The sequence below is a fragment of the Rosa chinensis genome, chromosome 2 (genome assembly GCF_002994745.2).
Source record: "Rosa chinensis cultivar Old Blush chromosome 2, RchiOBHm-V2, whole genome shotgun sequence".
Lineage (NCBI taxonomy): Eukaryota > Viridiplantae > Streptophyta > Magnoliopsida > Rosales > Rosaceae > Rosa > Rosa chinensis.
Window position 1 is genome coordinate 35,705,818 of NC_037089.1, and position 21,528 is coordinate 35,727,345.

Here is a 21,528-nt window from a genome sequence, read left to right on the forward strand (position 1 = left end):
CGGGAAGGAATTTCAATACTAATTTCGTAATTCATAAATAAATCTCGATAAATCAACGCTCAAATATTCAAAACATAATTAAATCTCAATTAGAAGAAAATAATAATACTGCATGCGGAATTAATTTAAAAATAAATGTCCACTCACAATACTGTTTAGGCGACCATGCATACGAGTTCCTTCGTCGAGCAATAGCTCGGTACGTCGCCCTGTACACAATTATTTTCCGTGAATAACTATTCAACAATCAAACACGATTCTCAAAATCAAATCCTCATAAATCATCTCTCCACTTTTTCTCTGATTCAACCCAAATTTTACATCTAATACCAATTCGTTATCTTAAAGGTTCCAAGTCAGAACCAAGAGATATTCGACGGTCGGATTCTCGTAAATCGATAATCGAAATCCTAAATTCCCAGAAATTCATAATCAATTAAAAACTTCTCCAATTCCAACCAAATTCACATATTCAACCTCTACCAAAATTATAGGATTTAACTAGCTAATAAAAAACATAATATAAATCACTGTTCATACACCGCACTATTCACCATCGCACTATTCATGCGGTGACACTGTTCATGCACCGGCCAACTCCTCCTCCGGCCACCAAATTTCAACCACAAAATCATCTCAACATTCTAAGCACTTTTCATAACTGTGACCAAGTGAGAAAATACCTTGAAATGCTCCAATTTTGCCGATGAACACAAACCCGGAAATCTCCAAATCCACCAATTTGGAAATCCTTCAAATTCACCTTCCAAACGTGGAAATTCCAACTAAAAGTCTTGAGGGGGAGATGATCAGTGACTCGAGGCGCTCCTAATAGAGCCAATTTCACCGCCGAAGATAGCCGGAAACTGGGGAATTTCGCCGGGAAAGCAAACTGCTACAGTAACAATGCTTGCATAAATTCGGGGTTTTCCAGCCAAATTGCCAATACCCACTGGTACCATCATATAGAGGAGGAAGAGACGGTCCAAGGACAACTGGAATCAAGTCAATCGGACGCCGGACGGTGAAGAAATCGGAAAAAGAAGGAGAGAGGGCGACGCGGGGGAAGAGGGGGAGAAAATCGAGGAGAGAGAAAATGACAAGTTACCACAGTAACTCGTTCTATTTATAGAAAGTTATCATGAACAGTAATTTTACCATTTCACTTATAACTTTTGCATACGAACTCCGATTTTTACGTACCACATATGCACGCGCTCGGTTTAACGTCCTCAACAACTTTCATGAAGGAAATTTTCTCAAAATTTGACCCGAACAAAAAGTCAACTTTTAGGGCCCCCTAAAATGTCGAAACGGAGCCAAAAAGTAAATGTAAATGTCGTTTATCCATCGAAAGACTTGTAAACTGGTAAATTCGGGTTCGGGACGTCACAATTCTAATGGCTAATTCTGCTGAGCTTTTCTTGGCTCTAGATAAAGAGGAAGAAAAGATGGAGTTCATCACGCAGCTGCTTCTTTAATATCATTTTGAAATTGTTTTGCTAGAAAGCCCTTGTGGATCGTTTCGCTAGCAAGGCACTGCACTTTGAACTTGTGGATGCAGATAGTGCAAGTTGAAGACATTGGTATTTCGAATTGACATTGGTCTATGGCATTGGTGCAGACTTTTGTTCCTGGCCTGTCTATGGCCTTGCGAGCACCAATGTCTTCAACTTGCACCATGTCTTCAACATGCACCAAAGTCTGCAAGTTGAAGGAATCAACTTAGGTTGTGTTGACATTGGTCTCTGGCTTGTTGATTCCTTTAATCACAAAAGTCTGCAAATATCCTGCATCAAGAAACAAGAGGGCAAGGGTATAAAACAATACAAGATATAGCTAGCAGCCAAGCGAATTAACATCTTTCCATCCAGCTAACAAGATATAGCCTGCATCAAGTATATATGTTGTTCAGGTGGCTAAGTTAACTGCTGATAATGTGGAAGTCCATACTGCAATTAAGTGGAAATCCGAATTGATACAAAATGAATGTCGAGCGCATGATAAAAGAACAAGAAATGTGAGTACGTTAACCAATCCACTAGCCTAGTTTATGATTAGTTCATAGAAAATTATGATTCTGTCATTTGACAATCATGAAACAAGTGATGTGAAATTAATTAGCATATATTCAGCAAACGATCTTATACTAACACGTACATTTTATCAAATTTATCTTGCATATATATGGAAACTCTCTACTGAGATTCGACACTCAGGTGCTAGTTGCTGTTGAACAGGTGATGACCATGCTTCAGAACCCATTACATCTCTTTTGCAGGAAGCAAAAAAACAAAATATGTGAGTTGAACAGGCTTTACGTACTCACCTATGCTTTAATCAATCCATCCCGATAGTAATTTGAAGGGGCTCATTGATCGATCTAAAAATCAAAAAGAAAAACTAAGAGTTTCCTTTAATACTTTTACTTGGAAAATAAGGAAGTTGAAAGAATAAATGGAGATCGAATACTATGATTTTTACATGTTCTCTCAATACTCTAGCTACTATGTACAAGACCTAAACCATACAATGAAACATTAAAGTGGACGTAGTTTCCTTAAAACGGGAGGTGAACCACTATATTTGGTGTGTCTGCACTCTCTCACTTTCTATCTCAATTAAGGCATAAACATATATTATTAGCGTATGAGATCGATATTGTGGTCCAAAATACAACATTGCCTAACTCGCCTTCAAATTATCAAGCTAGTGTGGGTATTTTTTTTTTCATAAGAATAGGTTTATGGGATAAAGCAAAAGTCAAAAAGTGATTTTATCCTGAGGAATGGGTGAAGAATGTGATTGATTTATTGCCTGAGCAACAACAGACTGCCTTCTTCATGTATCTTTGGGTCTTGTGGAATGAGCGCAACAACATTGCTTGAAAAGGAGGTTTTTTAATGTATACAACACTGCAACTTGGGCGGTTGGGTTATGAAATTTCTGGAGGAATATTAACAGTTACACCCAACTGAGAAGGCTTAAAAACGGCAGGTACCAACAAAATGGTAGAACCCCTTCTAGTGGTAGGTTGAAAGTGAATGTTGATGGAAGTTACAGATTTGATTCTGGGATCGATGGAGGAATTGGTGTGGTAATTCAAAATGAGCAGGGAGTGTGCTTAGCAACTATGACACGTTACTTCCCTCATGCACACTCTGCTTTACATATGGAAGCAGAGGCATGCAGAGCAGGCCTTCTTCTGCCTATCCACCGTGAATGGGCTGAGTTTGATTTGGAATGCAATTGCTCACTTGTGGTTGCTGCTCTACTACATGACAAGGAAGATAGATATGAGATAATGCATATTATCAATGATTGTCCAATTTGACATATTTTACACTCTATCCTGATTAGGCATATTTTCCGTAAAGCAAATGGTGCAGTTAATAGATTAGCTCACTTTGTTAGTTTGAATTATCTTATGGCATGTTTACTTACTTGGAATGGAAAATAATCATGAATCGGAGACAAGTGGAATGAGAGAAGAAAGGAATCGGTATTGATTCCGGATGAATGATTCCTAAACCCATTTCCCCCCTTCGTAATCGAATTCCTGAGTATTCAGGAATCGATTCCTGATAAGGAGGTGGGACCTACATCCATTCTGATTCTTTCATGTGTTAGTAAACGCATGAATTCTTTTACCCGGAATCATTCCGATTCATTTAGGTATTAGTAAACGCAGGAATGTTTTTACCCCGTAATCATTCTCTTTCCTTCTAAGTAAGTAAACGTGCCCTTAATGATATTTAGTTAGATGAGTCTCTTGTTACTAATTAAAACGTACTCTACGAAGATTATTGTAATGATATTAGATGTCAAGGTCATATGTCTCCCTCGGTGCATGTGTTCAATTCTAAATCAGGTACGAAACGACATGCCGTTTCAAAAATATTGATGCCGTATAAAAGCATAGGGATCTAAAGTAGACTACAGGTCTCCTTCTTTCTAATCGACTCTGACGGTTCGTCTCTTTCCGTCTCGTTTTCTATTTGCGCTGAGATATTTGGGTTTGTTTTAGGGTTTTTGTTTTTGATGAAACTGAGTTACATTGCTATAAGAAATTGACCTTCTTTGTGATTTTTGCAGTGTTATATTGCTCTTTGGCGCTTGGGCGAGCTGAGATTTTGCAGAGGTGAGGAATTTTTTTAATTTGTTTTGTTTTTGCTTCTGATTTGGGTTCATAAACAATGCTTATGTAATAGAACCGAAACCCTTTTATGTTCATTGTTGGTGATGCCAATATATGTGCTATTCTTTGATTAAAGTTGCTTTAAACTAAATGCATAATTCTCTGAAAATAAGTTCCATGAAATCTGATTTGTTTATAAAACATGACAAATCTTGCTGTGATGTGATGGATTTTGGCTTTAAGTTGATGTATGCCGATAGTTCGGAATTGAGCTTGCGTAAACTGTTGTAATATTTTTTCTTTTGGAACTCATGATGATTGTAATTACAACTTTGGGGAGAGTACTCACGCTTGTGTGGGTGGGCAGTTATTCGTTGCATTTTGTCATGTTATTTTTCGTAGGTCTTGAATAACTGTGATGGTGTTATGGGCATGTGCTACCTTGGTGTTTATGTCAAAACTAGACACTGCTTTACTAGTCTTTACATTCAAATTCGAGTTCTTGTTACTGTGATATTAAACGAGAGCTAGAGGACTGGGATTAGAAGATGCCACAATGTCTTTTAGGTTTAAACACATGCTCTAGAGAATGTCTTGCATAGTCTGCCTTTATTTTTTTTATATTTTTTTTTGTAGTTACACTTGTCTATACTGTTGCTGCTTTCCAATCTTGCATGGTACAAGGGAAGCTATAGTCTTTTAAGCCCCTGAAACCATAGCTTAAAGAGCTGACCCTGTACATAAATAGACCGCAAAGAATCAAAGAATTTTCTATTTCTTTTCATCCACAGCAAATTTTCTATTTCTTTTCATCCACAGCAATGTAATTGTGGCCAACAGACTGCATTTGCGAAACTCTTTGCCCCTCTTCCCTTTGCCAAAACCAAAGAGGTTTTATCGAATTAAGGAAGGACTCCCTGCTTGGGGATCCCAAATCACCCTAGTCTCCCTATACAACACCTGCACTTCTGATGCTTCCGCCTACCTCCTCATCGTTAAAACTAAGACTGTAGTTCTGCCATTCACTTGAAGAGTGTCTGGACTTTCTATTATGGAGTCTTGTTAATTAAATGAGTCTTGGAGAAAGGGTTGATTCATAGGTTGGTCCCCCACCCAGAATTTTTCTCACTCTTCCTTTATTGCTCACTGTTAGCTGAAGGCACTTATTCCAGCAGAAATGTCCTTCCAAGGGCTTCTATTCGAACCTCTGATAACTAGGTTTGTCTCCCAGCCATTTTCATGGTAATAGATACTTATTGCTTATTACAAACTTGCCACAAGATTCTCTCTTCAAAGATCTACAAAGCGATCCCCAAGAGAGATATTCTTTGCCACTCCTTTTTGCCACGCCAACTGGGATTTGGAAAAGATAGGTAGGTGTAGGCTACTGAGAACTGTTGTTTAATCTCCCTCGATAGAAATGCCTTTAGAATGGGAGCTCCAAGTACTTTAAAGGCCAACTTCTTATCCCACAACCCAGCTCGGCTGCCAACCTCTCTACTTCGCCACTTCCAGAAGTTATTTCCGCTAAATAGCTCTTCTTCTTCTTCTTCTTTTATTCTCTCAAGATCTGTAAAACCATGTGTAATTGGGTCAGTTCTGTTCTTCATCCTTTACGGTCAAGTCTGAACCGGAAATTCTTTATACTTCACATGATGGCGAGCATCTTTTTTTTTTTTTTTTAACAAATAATTATGTGTGGGTGTGTTAACAAAAACACATCCACTGCCAATTGCAGCCTTTTCCTTTATAGGCTGATTTATATTGAGTTTGCTTCAATTAAAGGTTGCTTTCTGGTTTGGATTTGTAGACTCCTTTTGGTAGAAAGAGGTAATGTGGGCTTAAACAATCAAATTAGAAAGATGATTTTAAATGTTGATAAATTGCTGTTTGTATTTTATGCTTGGATTAGATCTATCGTTAACAAGGAGAACTATTAAGATGTAAGCAGTCTCTGTTCCCACATTTAAGCATAAGTTTATTATGCTGTTTACACATGTACTTTAAGCTTAACTTTATTGTGATTGCTACTAAATTTTAACTGTAAGCCAGTATAATGTATCATATTTCTCTTCTCTTTTGAATGTATTTTAACAGTTTTGAAACTCTTTACTGTATTGAACTCACAAAGAACTGGATTCTTTATATTGTAGGTCTATGGAACGATACTTGTCATCCCAAAACTATGGAGAGATTTTCAGCCATCAGGTTATTTGGTTTGTCGACAAGACACTTGAAGAAAATGTTACAATGGAACCCATTGGTGCAGTTATCATATTAAATCCACGGACTGGGCAGCTGTTTCTGAAGGTCAACCCAAGTACAGAAACTGCAGAAGAGGTTGCTGCTCTGGTGCAGTCTTTACCAGCTGGAGAATGTCCGAAACAAATTATTGTGGAGGTGAGTAAGGGAATTCTTGATACACTACAGGTGCACTTGTTGGATTTCCCTAACATAAGCATAAAAGGAAGTGAGCTGCAGCTTCCTTTCCAGCCTCTGCTGAAGATAGAGAAATTTGGTGATCTGATGTTGAAGGCTGCTGAGCCACAGATGGTTCCATTTAACGTCTATGATGATTGGTTGAGTAGCATTTCACCATACGCTGCATTTTCCCGGCTCATTCTGATTCTACGTGCCCTTCATGTGAACGATGAGAAGGCAAAGATGTTATTAAATCCTGACACAACAGTAGTTACCGAGCCCAATCACATCTGGCCTTCTCTTTCTGAATTTCAATGGAGGAAGGTCGAGGTTGCTCTGAGGGATCTCATTCTGTCAGATTATGCAGAAAAGAACAATGTGATCACATCCGCCCTGACCCAAGTGGAGATTCGTGATATTATTCTTGGAGCGTATTGAGATGACCTCTCTTTAATATCATAATATTAGTAGTTATATCTTTAAGGTATCCCAATGTATACGTGTTGTGAGTCTTTTGATTCATCCTTTGGGATTATTGAAAGAATGATGTTTAACCTATGGAAGTTATGGGATGCGTTTGGTTAATTGATTGGCAAGCAATGCCGGTCCTTTTTGTTTTTTGCAACTTGGGAGGAAGTGAAGTGGACATTTTCAGGCCATTTGGGAACATTGCCAAACAAACAATAAATGTGACGGGAAGACAAAATTGAAGTAACAAAATGACATAACAAGTGACAGACAAAAGTACAAACACAATTGTTAGGAACAATGCAAGAAGAGAAGAAATTTCTTCTCTTCATATGCCATTCAGCATTCATGTATATTATGTATTTAATCATCACCTAATCTATTTACACTACAGGAAGTAACCTTAGAAATTGTCATTTGTCAACTTTACCCTGTAGTATCCAGATCCGAGGCACTAGTGTCAATCTTCTTCAATACAAACACAAGTGGCCGAGGGAATAGAACAATGCAAGATATAGCTAGCAGCCTAGCTAACATCATACCATCCATCAAATATTGATGGCAATACTGGATTCAGTGAAACAGTCGCTGCTCGATCATCAAGTATGCTGTTCAGTTGGCCAAGTCAACTGCTGATAATGTGGAAGTCATGCTGCAGTTAAGTGGAAGTCCGAATTGATACAAAATGAATGCCGAGCGCGTTATAAGGGAAAAAGAAAAAGAAATATGAGTACTTCTGATGGCTTATACTTCAAAAAGAAATTGAAGTTGATGGCTTATCATGTTTTATTCCTACTAATGATCGAGCTGCATACAAGAGGAACTCGAGGTCGAGTTCTTTTCAAGTGGAGGAGACTGATGTAGGACGAGATTTTAGCCAATTTCAACAAAGAATCTCGAAAAGAAAGAAGCGTCTTCACATTAAGAAGAATAATTTGAATATTGGAAATTGGTATTCAAATAGGCTTCTTAATGATGGAATTAATCATAAATTACTATTTTGGATATATCGGGATTCTCGAACAAAATCTTGGTTGGGATTCCAATTATATATTTGCGTAATATTCTTTAGTATCTAGGATTTTATTTCTGATTTTTATTTAATGAGGTTTTCTAGTTTTAGTCTATAATAAATTATTCTTTTTATTTTCTAGTTGTATTAGGTTTATGTTATGTGCCCTATATATAAGGCACCTCTTAGATTGTAATTTTGATTCAAGTTATCAATAAAAAACCAAATCTTAGAGAAGTTTCTCTATTTTTCTTACGGCTGTGCCCGTAATTGCTAGTGGATTCTAGCTCATCTCATATGGTTTTCGACGCTTGACGGAGCCTCTTACTATCGTGTTCATGCTTCCCGCATCAGTTGGTATCAGAGCGGGTTTCGCCCGCTTCTTAGCAGACGACGATCCAAGGGAGAAGTTCACTACCACCAACCTCAACGACGCTGGTCGTAGAGTATCTATCCAAGAAAGTTTCGTTGAAGAGGAACATACCAAGGGATTTGCCCTAGGACAACCTCATCAATCCAAAAAAAAAAAAAAAAAGAAGAAACATGGAACATTGGATATTCACAACGCCGGATTACGACGACTTCCGAACTACATGTGTCATCAAAGACAAGGTATGCTCTGTAATAATTGACAGTGGTCTATGAGAGAATTTTGTAGCAAACAAAATTGTGGATTATTTTCAATTGCCGACAGTGAAGCTGAGTGATCCATACTGGATTCCATTTGGAGAGGATGAATATGCACAAGTAACAGAGGTTTGTAAAGTTCCTGTCTCTATGGGAAAATTTTATAAAGAAGAGATTACTTGTCATGTGATTGACATGGATGACACTAATGTGCTTTTTGGAAGGCCATGGCATGAAAGTGTCAAAGGTGGTTATTGCAAAGATGACACATATTTATTTAGGTGGGAGTCACACAAAATTAAAATCAAGCCTGGAAGGAAGAACATCAAGAATTATCCTCCTAAGGTTTTCGAGAAGAAGTTAGAGTTCAAGTTTTCTTTGCCGGTTGAGATTAATAGTTTAATTGAAGAAAAGCCAGAAGAATTTCTAATGGAAGAACCTCCACAAGAATTCATGGATGAAGACCAAGAAGAGGTTAAAGATGAAATTGCTCATGAAGACATGGTCATTTGTACTGATGAAGTCTTGGAGCCTAAAATAAATCATTCAGAGCCAGATGTTATTCAAGAGTACAACCTTGAGAGCTGTGAAGAATCTACTAAGGTTGCCTATAACAGACTTGTCTACGGTATTGGATTCATGGTGATTCCTTTTAATTTCGAGAATATTGAAGTTGATGGCTTATCATGTTTTATTCCTACTAATGATCGAGCTGCATACAAGAGGAACTCGAGGTCGAGTTCTTTTCAAGTGGAGGAGACTGATGTAGGACGAGATTTTAGCCAATTTCAACAAAGAATCTCGAAAAGAAAGAAGCGTCTTCACATTAAGAAGAATAATTTGAATATTGGAAATTGGTATTCAAATAGGCTTCTTAATGATGGAATTAATCATAAATTACTATTTTGGATATATCGGGATTCTCGAACAAAATCTTGGTTGGGATTCCAATTATATATTTGCGTAATATTCTTTAGTATCTAGGATTTTATTTCTGATTTTTATTTAATGAGGTTTTCTAGTTTTAGTCTATAATAAATTATTCTTTTTATTTTCTAGTTGTATTAGGTTTATGTTATGTGCCCTACATATAAGGCACCTCTTAGATTGTAATTTTGATTCAAGTTATCAATAAAAAACCAAATCTTAGAGAAGTTTCTCTATTTTTCTTACGGCTGTGCCCGTAATTGCTAGTGGATTCTAGCTCATCTCATATAGTTTTCGACGCTTGACGGAGCCTCTTACTATCGTGTTCACGCTTCCCGCATCAACTTCAACCAATCCACTAGCCTAGTTTACGAGTAGTTCATAGAGAAAATAATGATTCTGTACTTGGAAAATCATGAAACAGGCGATGTGAAATCAATTAGCATGTATTCAGCAAACGATCCTATACTAACACGTAAATTTTTTTCAAATGTATCTTGCATATATATGGAAACTCTCCACTGAGATTCGACGCTCAGGTGCGAGTTGCTGTTGAACAGGTAATGACCATGCTTCCGAACTTACTAGAGCTCTTTTGCAGGAAGCAAAAAACAAAATATGTAAGTTGGGCATGCTTTACTCACCTAATCTTTAATCCGTCCATCCCAATAGTAATTTAAAGAGGCTCGTTGATCGATCCAAAAATAAAAAAGAAAAACTAATCTAAAAATCAAAAAGAAAAACTAAGAGTTTCCTTTAATACTTTTTACTTGGAAAATAAGGAAGTTGAGAGAATAAATGGAGAATACCATGACTGTACGTACTGGAGTGGTCCAAGGGAGATCGACCTCCATCATATGGAAGACAAATATTTTGAAGAAAGTATTTCAAGGTTCAGAAAACGCTAGCACCTAAAAGTTGCAGACATTATGGAGAGAGAAATTCGAATTACTTGGCAATGGAAGAAAGCAGCGAATGCATTTATGATTTATTTTTAAGAGATGCTAAAATGGTACATCAGATCAAAGGCTGCGGATAATGGGTGGTGATCGAGGAGTCTTCCAATAGTAGCATATTGAAGAATTGGTAGTTATGCAATCAGCTTCATGGATTCTCAATTAAGTAAAACTTGCTGATGGGAAGATGTAAATGGCTCAAGAAAGAGGGGTCATTTCTTTCCACAGCAAGGCCGGTTGGCAACAGAAACTATATTTCTGATGCTCTTTACACACTAAGTTAGCTGCAAAAAAATGTTGAGTGTTGGCTAGCTAGCTAGTTATTGAAGACAGGTTACACGATCCATATATTGATACTTCCATACCTGAAATTCTTGACAAGATAAATAATTGACAGTAGCAAAGGTATGCTCAAGGGAATTAAAATTCTCTAACAATCTTTTGCTGAAGCTGTTCACACAGCCATCTAACGGGTCTCCTATTAAGGCGGTATGCAATGAAACTCCATTCGTGGCACGGTACCAGAGAAAACGGCTTGGGGTTTGATCAATTAATAAAGTCCTTGAATACATATATGACTTAACTAATTCTCAAAAGATGGACAAATTTGATGAGGAAGGCTGAGCTGTATGTGCTTCTAGGCTATAGTGATGAGCGAGTCTATTGGTAAATTGTCTGCCAATTATCAAGAAAAATCAACTCATGATTTCTAGAAATGTCATCTTTTATGAAATGGCAGCTTGGAAATGGAAGGATGGTTTTTGTAGGATCGATCTTTCGGAGCCATCATCATCTGCATAAGCTGCAACTCAACAAAATATAATGAAGATGCATGGCTGATCAATCCAGAAGCACAAAGTCTACTTTGCAGTCTTATTCTTCCAGGGCCTTGAAACTCAAGCTACTAACTTTTAGTGCACAAGAAATCTCATGACTCTCCTCCTCAAGTTCAAGTAACAGAAGTGGCCATTAATTTGTAGCGCTGGTGCTGGTACTTGTGGAAGAAATTAATGGTGAGACACATTGCGGTGAAATGAAGGAAAAGGCAGACATGAAAGAAAAACCAGCCAAGAATTCACACAAGACAAGAAGCTGAGATCAGACAATAAGGAAGAGCAATGGCCGGTCCTCAGGTGCACAGTACACCATTTGGTCGAGTGGCCTTTCATGGAAAACCGTCATTTCAGGTTTAGACTGCACCACTTGGGATTCAGCCACTTATATACGAACTCGAGTGACCGTTGGACAACCATTGCGATTGGTACGTATGGTAAACCTGGAGGTCAGCCCGTGTTTCAATCAGGCCATGAATAGGCCTTAATTCGGTGACCATTAGTATCTGATCCGGTCAACCTAGACGCCATCCCATGTCTCAATCAACAATTTCTGTGATATGGAGTGGCGCTTCGGCTTCGGTGACCGTTACGAGATGCATGATAAATGTGGAGGCCATCACATGTTTCAATCAGCCATGTATATATGCTAGTGATACCAATGTAGTTTAATTGGGAGTTTTTTTATTTTTTCCTTTGTTTCTTACGAAGTTGGCATAGTCAAGGTGTGGCACTGTTTTCCCCTGCAATCGTGCATCTGTTCATGGGGTCACGGTGTAGTAGTGTTTCAAATTGTTGAACGAAATTCATGTATTGGTACAAAGAAATTGTTATTTTCTTGTACCGTCTAATGCAAGGTAGGTTAATAAGTTTCAAGGTGCCATTGCTATGAGTTATACAGGGTTTGATACTTTGAATGGCTAGTGCTTTGATCTCCTTCCTTATCGTAATGCAAAGGCCAGAAAGGAAATTGTTTACTCGATTTATTACAAAATACAATTAAAGATGCATTGCTCAATTAATCAAGAAGCACAGAGTCTAATTTGTTTCCAAGGCCTTGAAACTCTCTAGGTAGCTACTGACTTTTAGTGCACAAGAAGTCTCATCCCCGATCCTCGATTTTAATTAAACAGCAGAGGTTTGTAGCTACTGTTCTTTCCTTCAAGTAATTTAGTTACTATTTTCCTCCTCTCTTCCTCTTTTCCATCCTCAATGTTATCCACAAAGGACGAATACAAATGGACACATCATAATTTATAAAAAGTCATTACAATAACTAATTAATAACTTAAGCATATATGAAGTAACGGAGTTTAATCTTTCTACATTAATATCAATATTGTATCCCTATCCATATTGATTAGGGACATCAAGTAATACATTGAACACACATGAAGGATAGGGTTTCCTATGTGGGAGCTAGCAGGGACAAGTAAAGTCCTCTATATAAATTGCCCACAGAGATTACGTCGAGTACGGACTTAAAAGTTGCAAAAGATCTTGGCTTGCATCGATAAGTTTTTCATCAAGCATTTATTAATTATCAATTTTTCTTGTTCCTAGTGTTGCATATATAGTTGAGCCAAACTTAACAACCAAAAAACTTCGTATGGTGATGAGTTTCATCAGAGAGAAATTACAGAATCTGTTGAAGGCCGGCTATCTTTGGGAAAAGATGAAATTAAGGTGGCGGCGGCCGTGACCGTTCAACAACCACCGGTGATGTTATAAATGGATCCATTATTGTTATTAAAAGATGCGGTATTGCTATCGATATGAATGTTACCTATGATGAACGTGTATCCGTGCAACTGAATCAACACACCCAGACCCCAACATCATCATAAATTACGTATGATAATCAGCATATATTGTTCATAGGTTAAGTAATTGGGAGTAGATTGATCGATGTTCTGATTTCCATGTTCTGATACATGTAATGTATCTGTTGCACCTAGCCTTCACTATCATCCAATATACAACAGCTAGCTCAGTTTTACTTTTTTTGGATAGACAGCCAGCTCAGTTTAACATATCCAGTTTCCTTTTTGCTCAAGTCACCATATATTTGCAAATATGTATTGTTTCCGTTCGGCAAGATTTTTTGTTTGTTTGTTTGTTTGTGTGTGTGTAATGAAGTACAAGTTTATTAGAAGTAATTGACCAAACAAAGCTACAGGGAAGGGAGGAAATACATAGCTTTCAACAAAAGAAATAGAAGATGATCGATTGCAAACCTACAGCATTATATCTTGTTGAAGTTTATGAAGCAAAGAATCATAACTGAACCAAATAAGTAGGATTAAGAAAAATCAACGTCAAATTGCATAGCATAGCAAGTACAAATTTATAAGCAAACAGAGTGGCTCGAAACAGAGTAGATTGATGATCTGCTCGCAGGAATCTAATTGGGCATACATGGTTCATGTCCATCGATCTCCATCACCATCACCACCGACGATGCCGTGTGTGTTGTGAAACACACACACTATAACAGGGATTTCACGGGGTTGACGGCCGCCTCAACCACCCGGAATAGCTTGTGAACAATAGCATGCAGGATGTTCATCTTGCGGCACACCCATGCTCAACAAATACCCGGTGATGAGCGCTCCATACTCCCTGTTACTGTCAAACAAAGTGCTGCTTGAAATGAGAAAACTTAACCCAAATATCTCTTTCGGCTAGTTTAGTTGAGCTTTCAAAAACAATTGGATCGCTTCTCACACGATGCCGCAATGTGCTTGACTTGTAGAACTTCAATCGGATGGGAAGCTTGTCCTCCTTCCAAGAGCCTCTAAGGTTGAGCTGCGATCCTTGCAGCGTGTCACGGGCTGACTTTACACGCAGAGGAATTAGCCCGTGAGGCGCCAAGGTTTCTCTGAACTGAGGCCAGCCTATCTTTCTTACTTCCCTGATACTCCATTTTTCTTTTTCTTTCTGTGTGCTTCTCTTGTCAACTTGAACCTTTTCGACATCGTCCCCTTACTTGTTGAGGTTTACCAATGAAAGCTACTAACCGATCGCTTCCTTGTGTCATGGTTGTCTTCCAAGACACTCGCCCAACCGATAGGCTTTCATGTCATCCCAGCTTGAGCCAGCCCATTACTGACCCGCGTGCATCCTGCATGTCGATAGCAAGTAGCATGACCGTGTACCGAGACCAAGTTGGCATTCGCATTCCTTCTTGGGGTCATTCCTTAGTAGCGTGCACACCTCAGTCGCCTCGTGGGCATCCCTTGCACAACCCACTCGGCTCAAGGCATACTTCCCCTTGTGGGCATTACTTATACAACTCACTCGGCTCATAGGAAACACCTGTCCGCATACTTAAACCTTGAGTGCCATTCTAACAAGCCATCTAGGCCTTGTGGCCTTTCCCCTCTAACGAGGCTACCATGTTCTCTTCTTGATGACTGTCATGGCTCCAAGGCATATTCTAGCCCGTAGGCCAATCCTCAAGCGGGCATGCCGTCTTGCTAGTGAGCAACTCAACCTCGATGCCCTTCTTAAGCTTCCTTCAGTCCAGCACGGGGTCGCCCCTCCCGTGCTTGCTGGCATCACTTTGCTTTGGGTAAGGTCGAACCCTAACACATGCCCACGTCACTTGCTCCGTGGCCAATGAGCACCACGGGGTCCCGACATATCTTCCGTAAGCCCACATGTTTGTCTAACGCCGATGGCATAAGGATCGCCCTCATACAAACCTTGTCCCCGACGTTGACCTGCAATATCAGCCTTTCGGCCAATACTATCCACGAGACTTCCTGACTCGTGGAAACATATGCTGCCCCTTTTTGACGACACATGCCCGGTCCCCTAGGCCCCCACGGGTGCCTGGGATAAGCTCACTTAGTGCCCCATGAAGGCCAGTACTGGGGGTGGTGGAGAACTTGACACCATGCCTCCCCCTATAGAGCATATCTTGCTTACATGAACCTGGCAGGAGGAAATATCAAAATAGCCGAGGAAAATAATTGTCCATAACTAATTCATACAAAATCTAAATGACATGCTGTCAAGTGCGTTGAACTCGTTTCGAAGTCTCGGACATTTCTCGTGTTTTGAGTTTTCCCAAATTCCAAGCCGAACTACCTTGAACCTAAACTTCTACTTAATTATGACAATGCCACTCGTCCTCACTTTAGCTTCAACCTCGCCTTTGGGCTTCCAAGGCTCACCCCTCTTAGCTTCTCCTTGTCCCAAGGCTTGCCCCTCTCGGCATCTCCTTGCCTCAAGGTTCGCCCCTTTTGGCATCTCCTTTACCAAGTGTCACTATAGCACTACTCCTAAGTGCGGCTCGTGACACAGCGCATGGTGAGAATAAAAAATTACCTTCATAATCGGTTTTGGATCTGTATCTCTAAAGATCGAGACCCTGTGTATATATATTTGAGGAAGAACATTAAATCCTAATCCATCTAGTGATAAACCTGATGAGCACCCAAAACTATTTTCACAAGAACATAAACACAGCAACATAATCAATACAATTAAGTGAACTAGTATTGAAGGCTTTAGAACTTACCGGATTCATGAACTACTGCCATCTCTTTGGAGCAACATGAATGTATATAAGCAAATCAGCTATTTAACAAAACGAGCAGCTAAGCAACTCCAAATGGTTTTATGCTGTTCTCTGATTTCAAGCACCTTCTATGGGGCAGACCTAATGCTTTTTATCGCAGAGAGAGCAGGGATCATTCTACACGTATTTATATAAGCATGACTTGAGCCTTACCCACAAAAAAGTCCAAACACACTTGTAGCAGCATTTTGGTTAATGAATCTAGCAGCATTTTGTTGAAATGACCTGTAATAAATGAACCACAGTTAAGACATTATTACGGGGCAATAATCTATCTATTGCCTCCCAATAGACCACCCCAAAAATCACCAGTTTCTATCATTGACAGATTATTGTACTTTAATAAACTTAAAACAACATAAGACTTATCAAAACTCTAATTTCAGTGATTAATTAACCACAGTTAAGAAATTATTAGGGGGCAATAATCTGTCTATTGCCCCCCAATAGACCACAGTTTTGAAGTCGTCTGAGACTTGCAAAAGAAGCCCAGACCAGATTCCGGCGTGGAGAGCTTCTCGGACATCTGACGAACAAAACCGGCAAAGCCCAGAGGGGTTGGGATCGTGGAGTTGGATGGCGTCATCCTCTGGTGGTCCGACGGTGGGACAGAGTAGCGGCGGTGGAGGCCGTCATCGACGGTGGAGTGGTAGGCGTGGTGGCTTAGAGAGAGAGAGAGAGAGAGAGAGAGAGAGAGAGAGATCGATGAGGGGGAGGAGATAGAGATATGAGCGTAATTTGTTAATTAAAATGAGGGCAATACTATCAAACACTGTTAGATTGGGTAAATGGGGTTAAAAAACTCTTGGTGGAGTAAGTGGGCAATTTTTGGGCTAAAATTGGGTAAGTGGTCACGGCCCCTAAAAAGAAATGATTCCACAACGGCATAACCCCACTTTTCTCTCCCACTATTTTCTCTCTGTAATAACTACCACTGAATCTATTCTTTCTGCAAATAACTACCCACTTTTTTTTTTTTTAACAATGAAAAGTGAGAATTGTGATTTTTTTTTTAATTTTCTTAATAAAATCTACTTTATAATTGTCATATTTACCTTTGTGATTTCATTTATTCTCAAAGTTTTTTAATCTTTTAGGGTTAAATCCGTAAAAAAATTCAATTTTGGCTACCAAAGCATTTTCTTTTAATAATAGTATAGATATATGCAGCACAGATGGTGGTGTACGTTAGACTGTGTATGTATGTGTGTGTGTATTTATATATATATGCCATAATGATTTTCCTTCATGCAATAAAATGGCAGTTCTCATTGGGATGAAGATGACTGTATTTTAATTTTATAAAATTACAGTCGGTGACACTGCTACATACTCCATGATGGTATTCCTTCACAGCCTTTTTTATTTTATTTGTGTAAAAGTAAAATGGGGAAATTAGTCTACTCATTTCATTAGATAGTTCTTTTATATAGCGTGAGGATTACAATGGTAATAGCAATTAAAATAAGGGTTATTATCACAAATGGTACCTGAACTATACCTCAATCTTATCGATGGTACCTGAACTTCAATTTTGATCACAACTAGTACCCGAACTTTTCTATTTCATTTTAAATGGTACCTAGAGCCACCTCCGAACACTATTCCGACTAAAAACGGCATGGGAGGCGATCATAGTGATGATTTTTGATGATTTCGAGGGTTGCGATCATATATAATGATGATTTTTTGGTAATAGACTTACCTTGAACTTGTTTTTTGTTTTTTTTAGATTTGGCTTTTTTGGTCGGAATAGTGATCGAATGTGGCCTTAGGTACCATTTAAAATGAAATCGAAAAGTTCAGGTACTAGTTGTGATCAAAATTGAAGTTCAGGTACCATCGATAAAATAGAGGATAAGTTCAGGTACCATTTGTGATAATAACCCTTAAAATAATGATAATAATGGATGATTGAGCTGTAACCGCTAATTCCCTAATTCCCTTTTCGTCAGTTACTTTGACGAAGGCATATAACATGTTTTTCTTTTAACACTTCCCCTTGTGCTAAGTCAAAGACAAAATGGTGTATGAATTGTTGCCTCACTAAAAACCTTGCCAAGTAACTATAAAAATTCTGTGGGGGTGCTTTAACAAATCTGAATCTGCAGAAGACAGCTCCGCCATGCGCGGAAGAAAGCGAGCAAACCCTAGCGCTCGAGAAAGCGATGGTGGCAGTCTCCCCTCGCCTCGGGTAGAGTAGGCAGATCTGGCCTCTGGTGCGTCCGTGGCCAATGGTTGCGAGAATCTTAGTTTGGATCCCAGGGTTGTTTTCCCAGGGATGTTGGCGGCAGGGTCTGGAGGATCTTTGATCTCTTTGGTTTCGGTTGGTTGAACAGAGTGTGGGTCGTTGCGGAGATCGGCGGTATGGTAGGTTGGAGTTCGAAGGCTAGCTGAACTGGTTTTGATGGTGATGGGCTTCATTAGTGCTTCGGCGAGGCGTGGTCGAGGATTGCTGCAACAGACTTGGTTTCTGCTCGACCAGTTGATGTGGAAAGGTCTGCTGTTAGAGAACATGACGTACGGCGGCGGAGGCAAAGGTGCAGAATAGCACGGCGTCTCCTTCCTTGTTGGCTATGGTTTAGGCCTGGGCTCACTCGTGGGCTGATGAGGCAGGGGCAAGATCTGATTTGGGTTTGGGCCTTTGGGGTTGGGCTCAAGTCAATGTAGTCTGGCCCTAATTTATTAGGGTATTGAGCCTGTGTGAGGTTGGATTAACTTCTATGAGTATTCTATGACATTTCTAGTAGCTTGCTTGTACCACAATTGCGTGATTGGCAAGTAGGGACTAGTTGAATGATTTCTTTTCTGTAGGAGGTGAGGTTTTTTCATTCTTGTATAGGCTCGCTTAAATGTGAGCGTTCAAGAGATTTTAATGATCTGCTCTAGCTTAGATAGTTTAGTTCGGATTTTCTTGCCGAGTTTTGCTTATGTAAGTTATGGTAGACTCTAGCCTATTGGCTGTTGATCTAATGATATTAACTTCAATTTCAAGAAAAAAAAAACTCTGTGGGAAAAATACACATTGGTCGAAGGAAAAGAGCACAATGCACCTATTACATTTAATGATGACATGTGTGTGTTAGACCCCCCCTGAAGTCTACACCTCCCCATGATCCTTACATAAGTCAAGGGAACTTGGAAAGTCTTCGCATTCCTATGTTCTTCACATATTTCTCAAATATGGCCTTAGGCAATGATTTGGTAAACAAATCTGCCACATTCTCCTAAGATCTTACTTGATTCACTTGAATCTTGAGGGAGAGCCTGTTGTTGCTAATTGTAGAAAAAGTTTGGCGGTATGTGTTTTGTGTTATCACCTTTGATATATCCTAGCTTCATCTGTTCGATGTAAGCTACATTATCTTCATAAATGCAAGTAGGCTATTCAGTGGTAGAAATCAAACCACTAGTTCCTTGAATATGTGTAATGATCGATAGCCCTTAACCATATACACTCATGAACCGCCTCATGTAGAGCAATGATCTCAGAGTGGTTCGAGGAGGTAGCCACAAGGGTTTGCTTGGTTGATCTCTAAGATATCGTCGTGTTGCTAATGGTAAATACATAACCAGTTTGGGAATGATCTTTATGTGGGTCAAAGAGGTACCCAGCATCAGCAAAACCAACCAAAACATTATTTGGGGTTAGTGTAGTGGGTGGCGCTTTCACCATCAACATTTCCTTTAGCGATTGCAGTTCCATCTACGGTCCCTCTTGTCTCTCTATAGGGAAAGAATAGTCCCAAGTCAATGGTTCCTTTTAGGTATCGGAAAATATTCTTGATACAATTCCAGTGACGCTGCGTTCAATCTAGCTAACAAGTTCACTGAGAATGCAATGTCTGGTCGATTGCACTGGGCTAAGTACAATAATGGGCCTATTGCACTTAGATAGGGAATTTCAGCTCCCAACACCTCATCGTCATCTTTCTTTGGACAAAATGGATCTTTCCTTGCATCCAAACTTTGACCGATCATACGAGTGCTAGCAGGATGCGCTTTGTCCATGTTAAATCGGTTGAGCATCTTTTGGACATACGCAGACTGGTGGATTAGTATTCCACAAACTCGGTGTTCTAGTTCAAGGCCTAGACAGAAGGCCAAAAACTGCCCCACAGGCCCACATATACTGCCACAAGTTGCTGCGTGTCAACGTCTCCCACCCCAAATTGGGTCACAACAACTATGCCATTTGAATCATCACAACATGCTCAACCATTTCTTAAACTATCACTGAGCCCAGAACAAATGAATCAGCCAGAAATTACCTCAAAAGATTGGAAAATCCAAAAAAAATTTGAAGATCAATTCTTGCTCCTCGCTTTAAAAAACCTCAAGTAGTTTAGAGGGTTTGCTATATGCCCTAAGAGCTCCAAAACCTAATAAGAATCATCCCAAATGGTCTCCAGAATCGCGAGTTTCGACCGAGTCGTGAATCTAGGTCGGCCGAGAAAGATTTGCCTTCGATTCAACTTCCACACTCAAAATAGAGTATCGCCTTTGCCAGAGGGAAGAAAAGGAAGCCGGTGCATGTCGAGCGCCACCGGGGCTGTGCTGAACAGAGGCCGGACGACAGAGAACTGGTGGGTGGGGTCGGGCTGCTAGTTGAGCTGTAGAGAATGTGAAAAATGACTTTGCAAAAATGGTAAGTCCTCCATTTATACCCTTTTTCTAAGAATAGTAACTTTACTTTTTGGCCATTACTTTCACATATGAACTCCGATTCGAGCATGCCATGTGTTCACAAACTCAATTTGACGTCCTCTACAACTTTTGTGAAGAAAATTTTCTCAAATGACAAACGAAATGAAAAGTCAACTTTTTGGTCCACTAAAAGTTCAACACAAAAGTAAAAACTAGTAAACAGGTAAATTAAGATACGAGATGTATCATCTTTAATTTATAGATATACTTTGATGTTGATTGGACTAAGCTTTATGGCACCTATGCCGATCCGGAGACAATTATTAAGTATGAATATTTAGTTGGTCAGATATTCTTGTAACATCCATTTTGGAGTTTTGGTCTAGATTTGAAAAGTGTGGTGCTGGTGGATTCCTCTTTAGGTATGTAGCAAAGGTGTGCAACAAGCGATTGTGGATTGCAGTATTTCTATTGACGACTAGATGGATGTTTGTGGAGTTAAAGTTTGGCATTCTGTTGGTTGTGTTACTTGGAAATTTGTAGGCGAATGATTAGTCTAAAGAAACTTACTGGATCTCCTCTTATGAACTATCTACAAGGATTGGGCCGGTTTCGGCCTCATTTGCATTCTTTCATACTTTGGTGTACTTGTTATATGGATTGGATTGATTTTTGGGGCATCTAGGTATGAAGGCGATTACTACATATCCTTTTCTAGAGTTTGACCTTTAACCCAATTCAAACGTTTTTGCATGTTATGTCTCTTTAGTGCTGATTTTGAATATAAGTTATAGATTATATGGGGATCATGTTAAAATTGATTTTTGCGTTTTTATTAGTAATAGATTATGACCCTAAGTTTAACAACTTGCACTGATTGTCCATATGTTATAACAATAGAGCAAATAAAA

At 39.2% G+C, this 21,528-nt stretch overlaps 1 protein-coding gene across 1 annotated transcript; it reads left to right on the plus strand.

The window, feature by feature from the left end:
- The first annotated feature begins 3,964 nt into the window (after positions 1–3,964).
- LOC112183487 (pre-mRNA-processing-splicing factor 8A) lies at positions 3,965–7,184 on the plus strand. Its single transcript, XM_040513566.1, has 2 exons — positions 3,965–4,142; positions 6,290–7,184. The coding sequence occupies exon 2, from the start codon at positions 6,296–6,298 to the stop codon at positions 6,995–6,997; it is 702 nt and encodes a 233-aa protein (XP_040369500.1). The 5' UTR covers positions 3,965–4,142; positions 6,290–6,295; the 3' UTR covers positions 6,998–7,184.
- Positions 7,185–21,528: the final 14,344 nt, after the last annotated feature.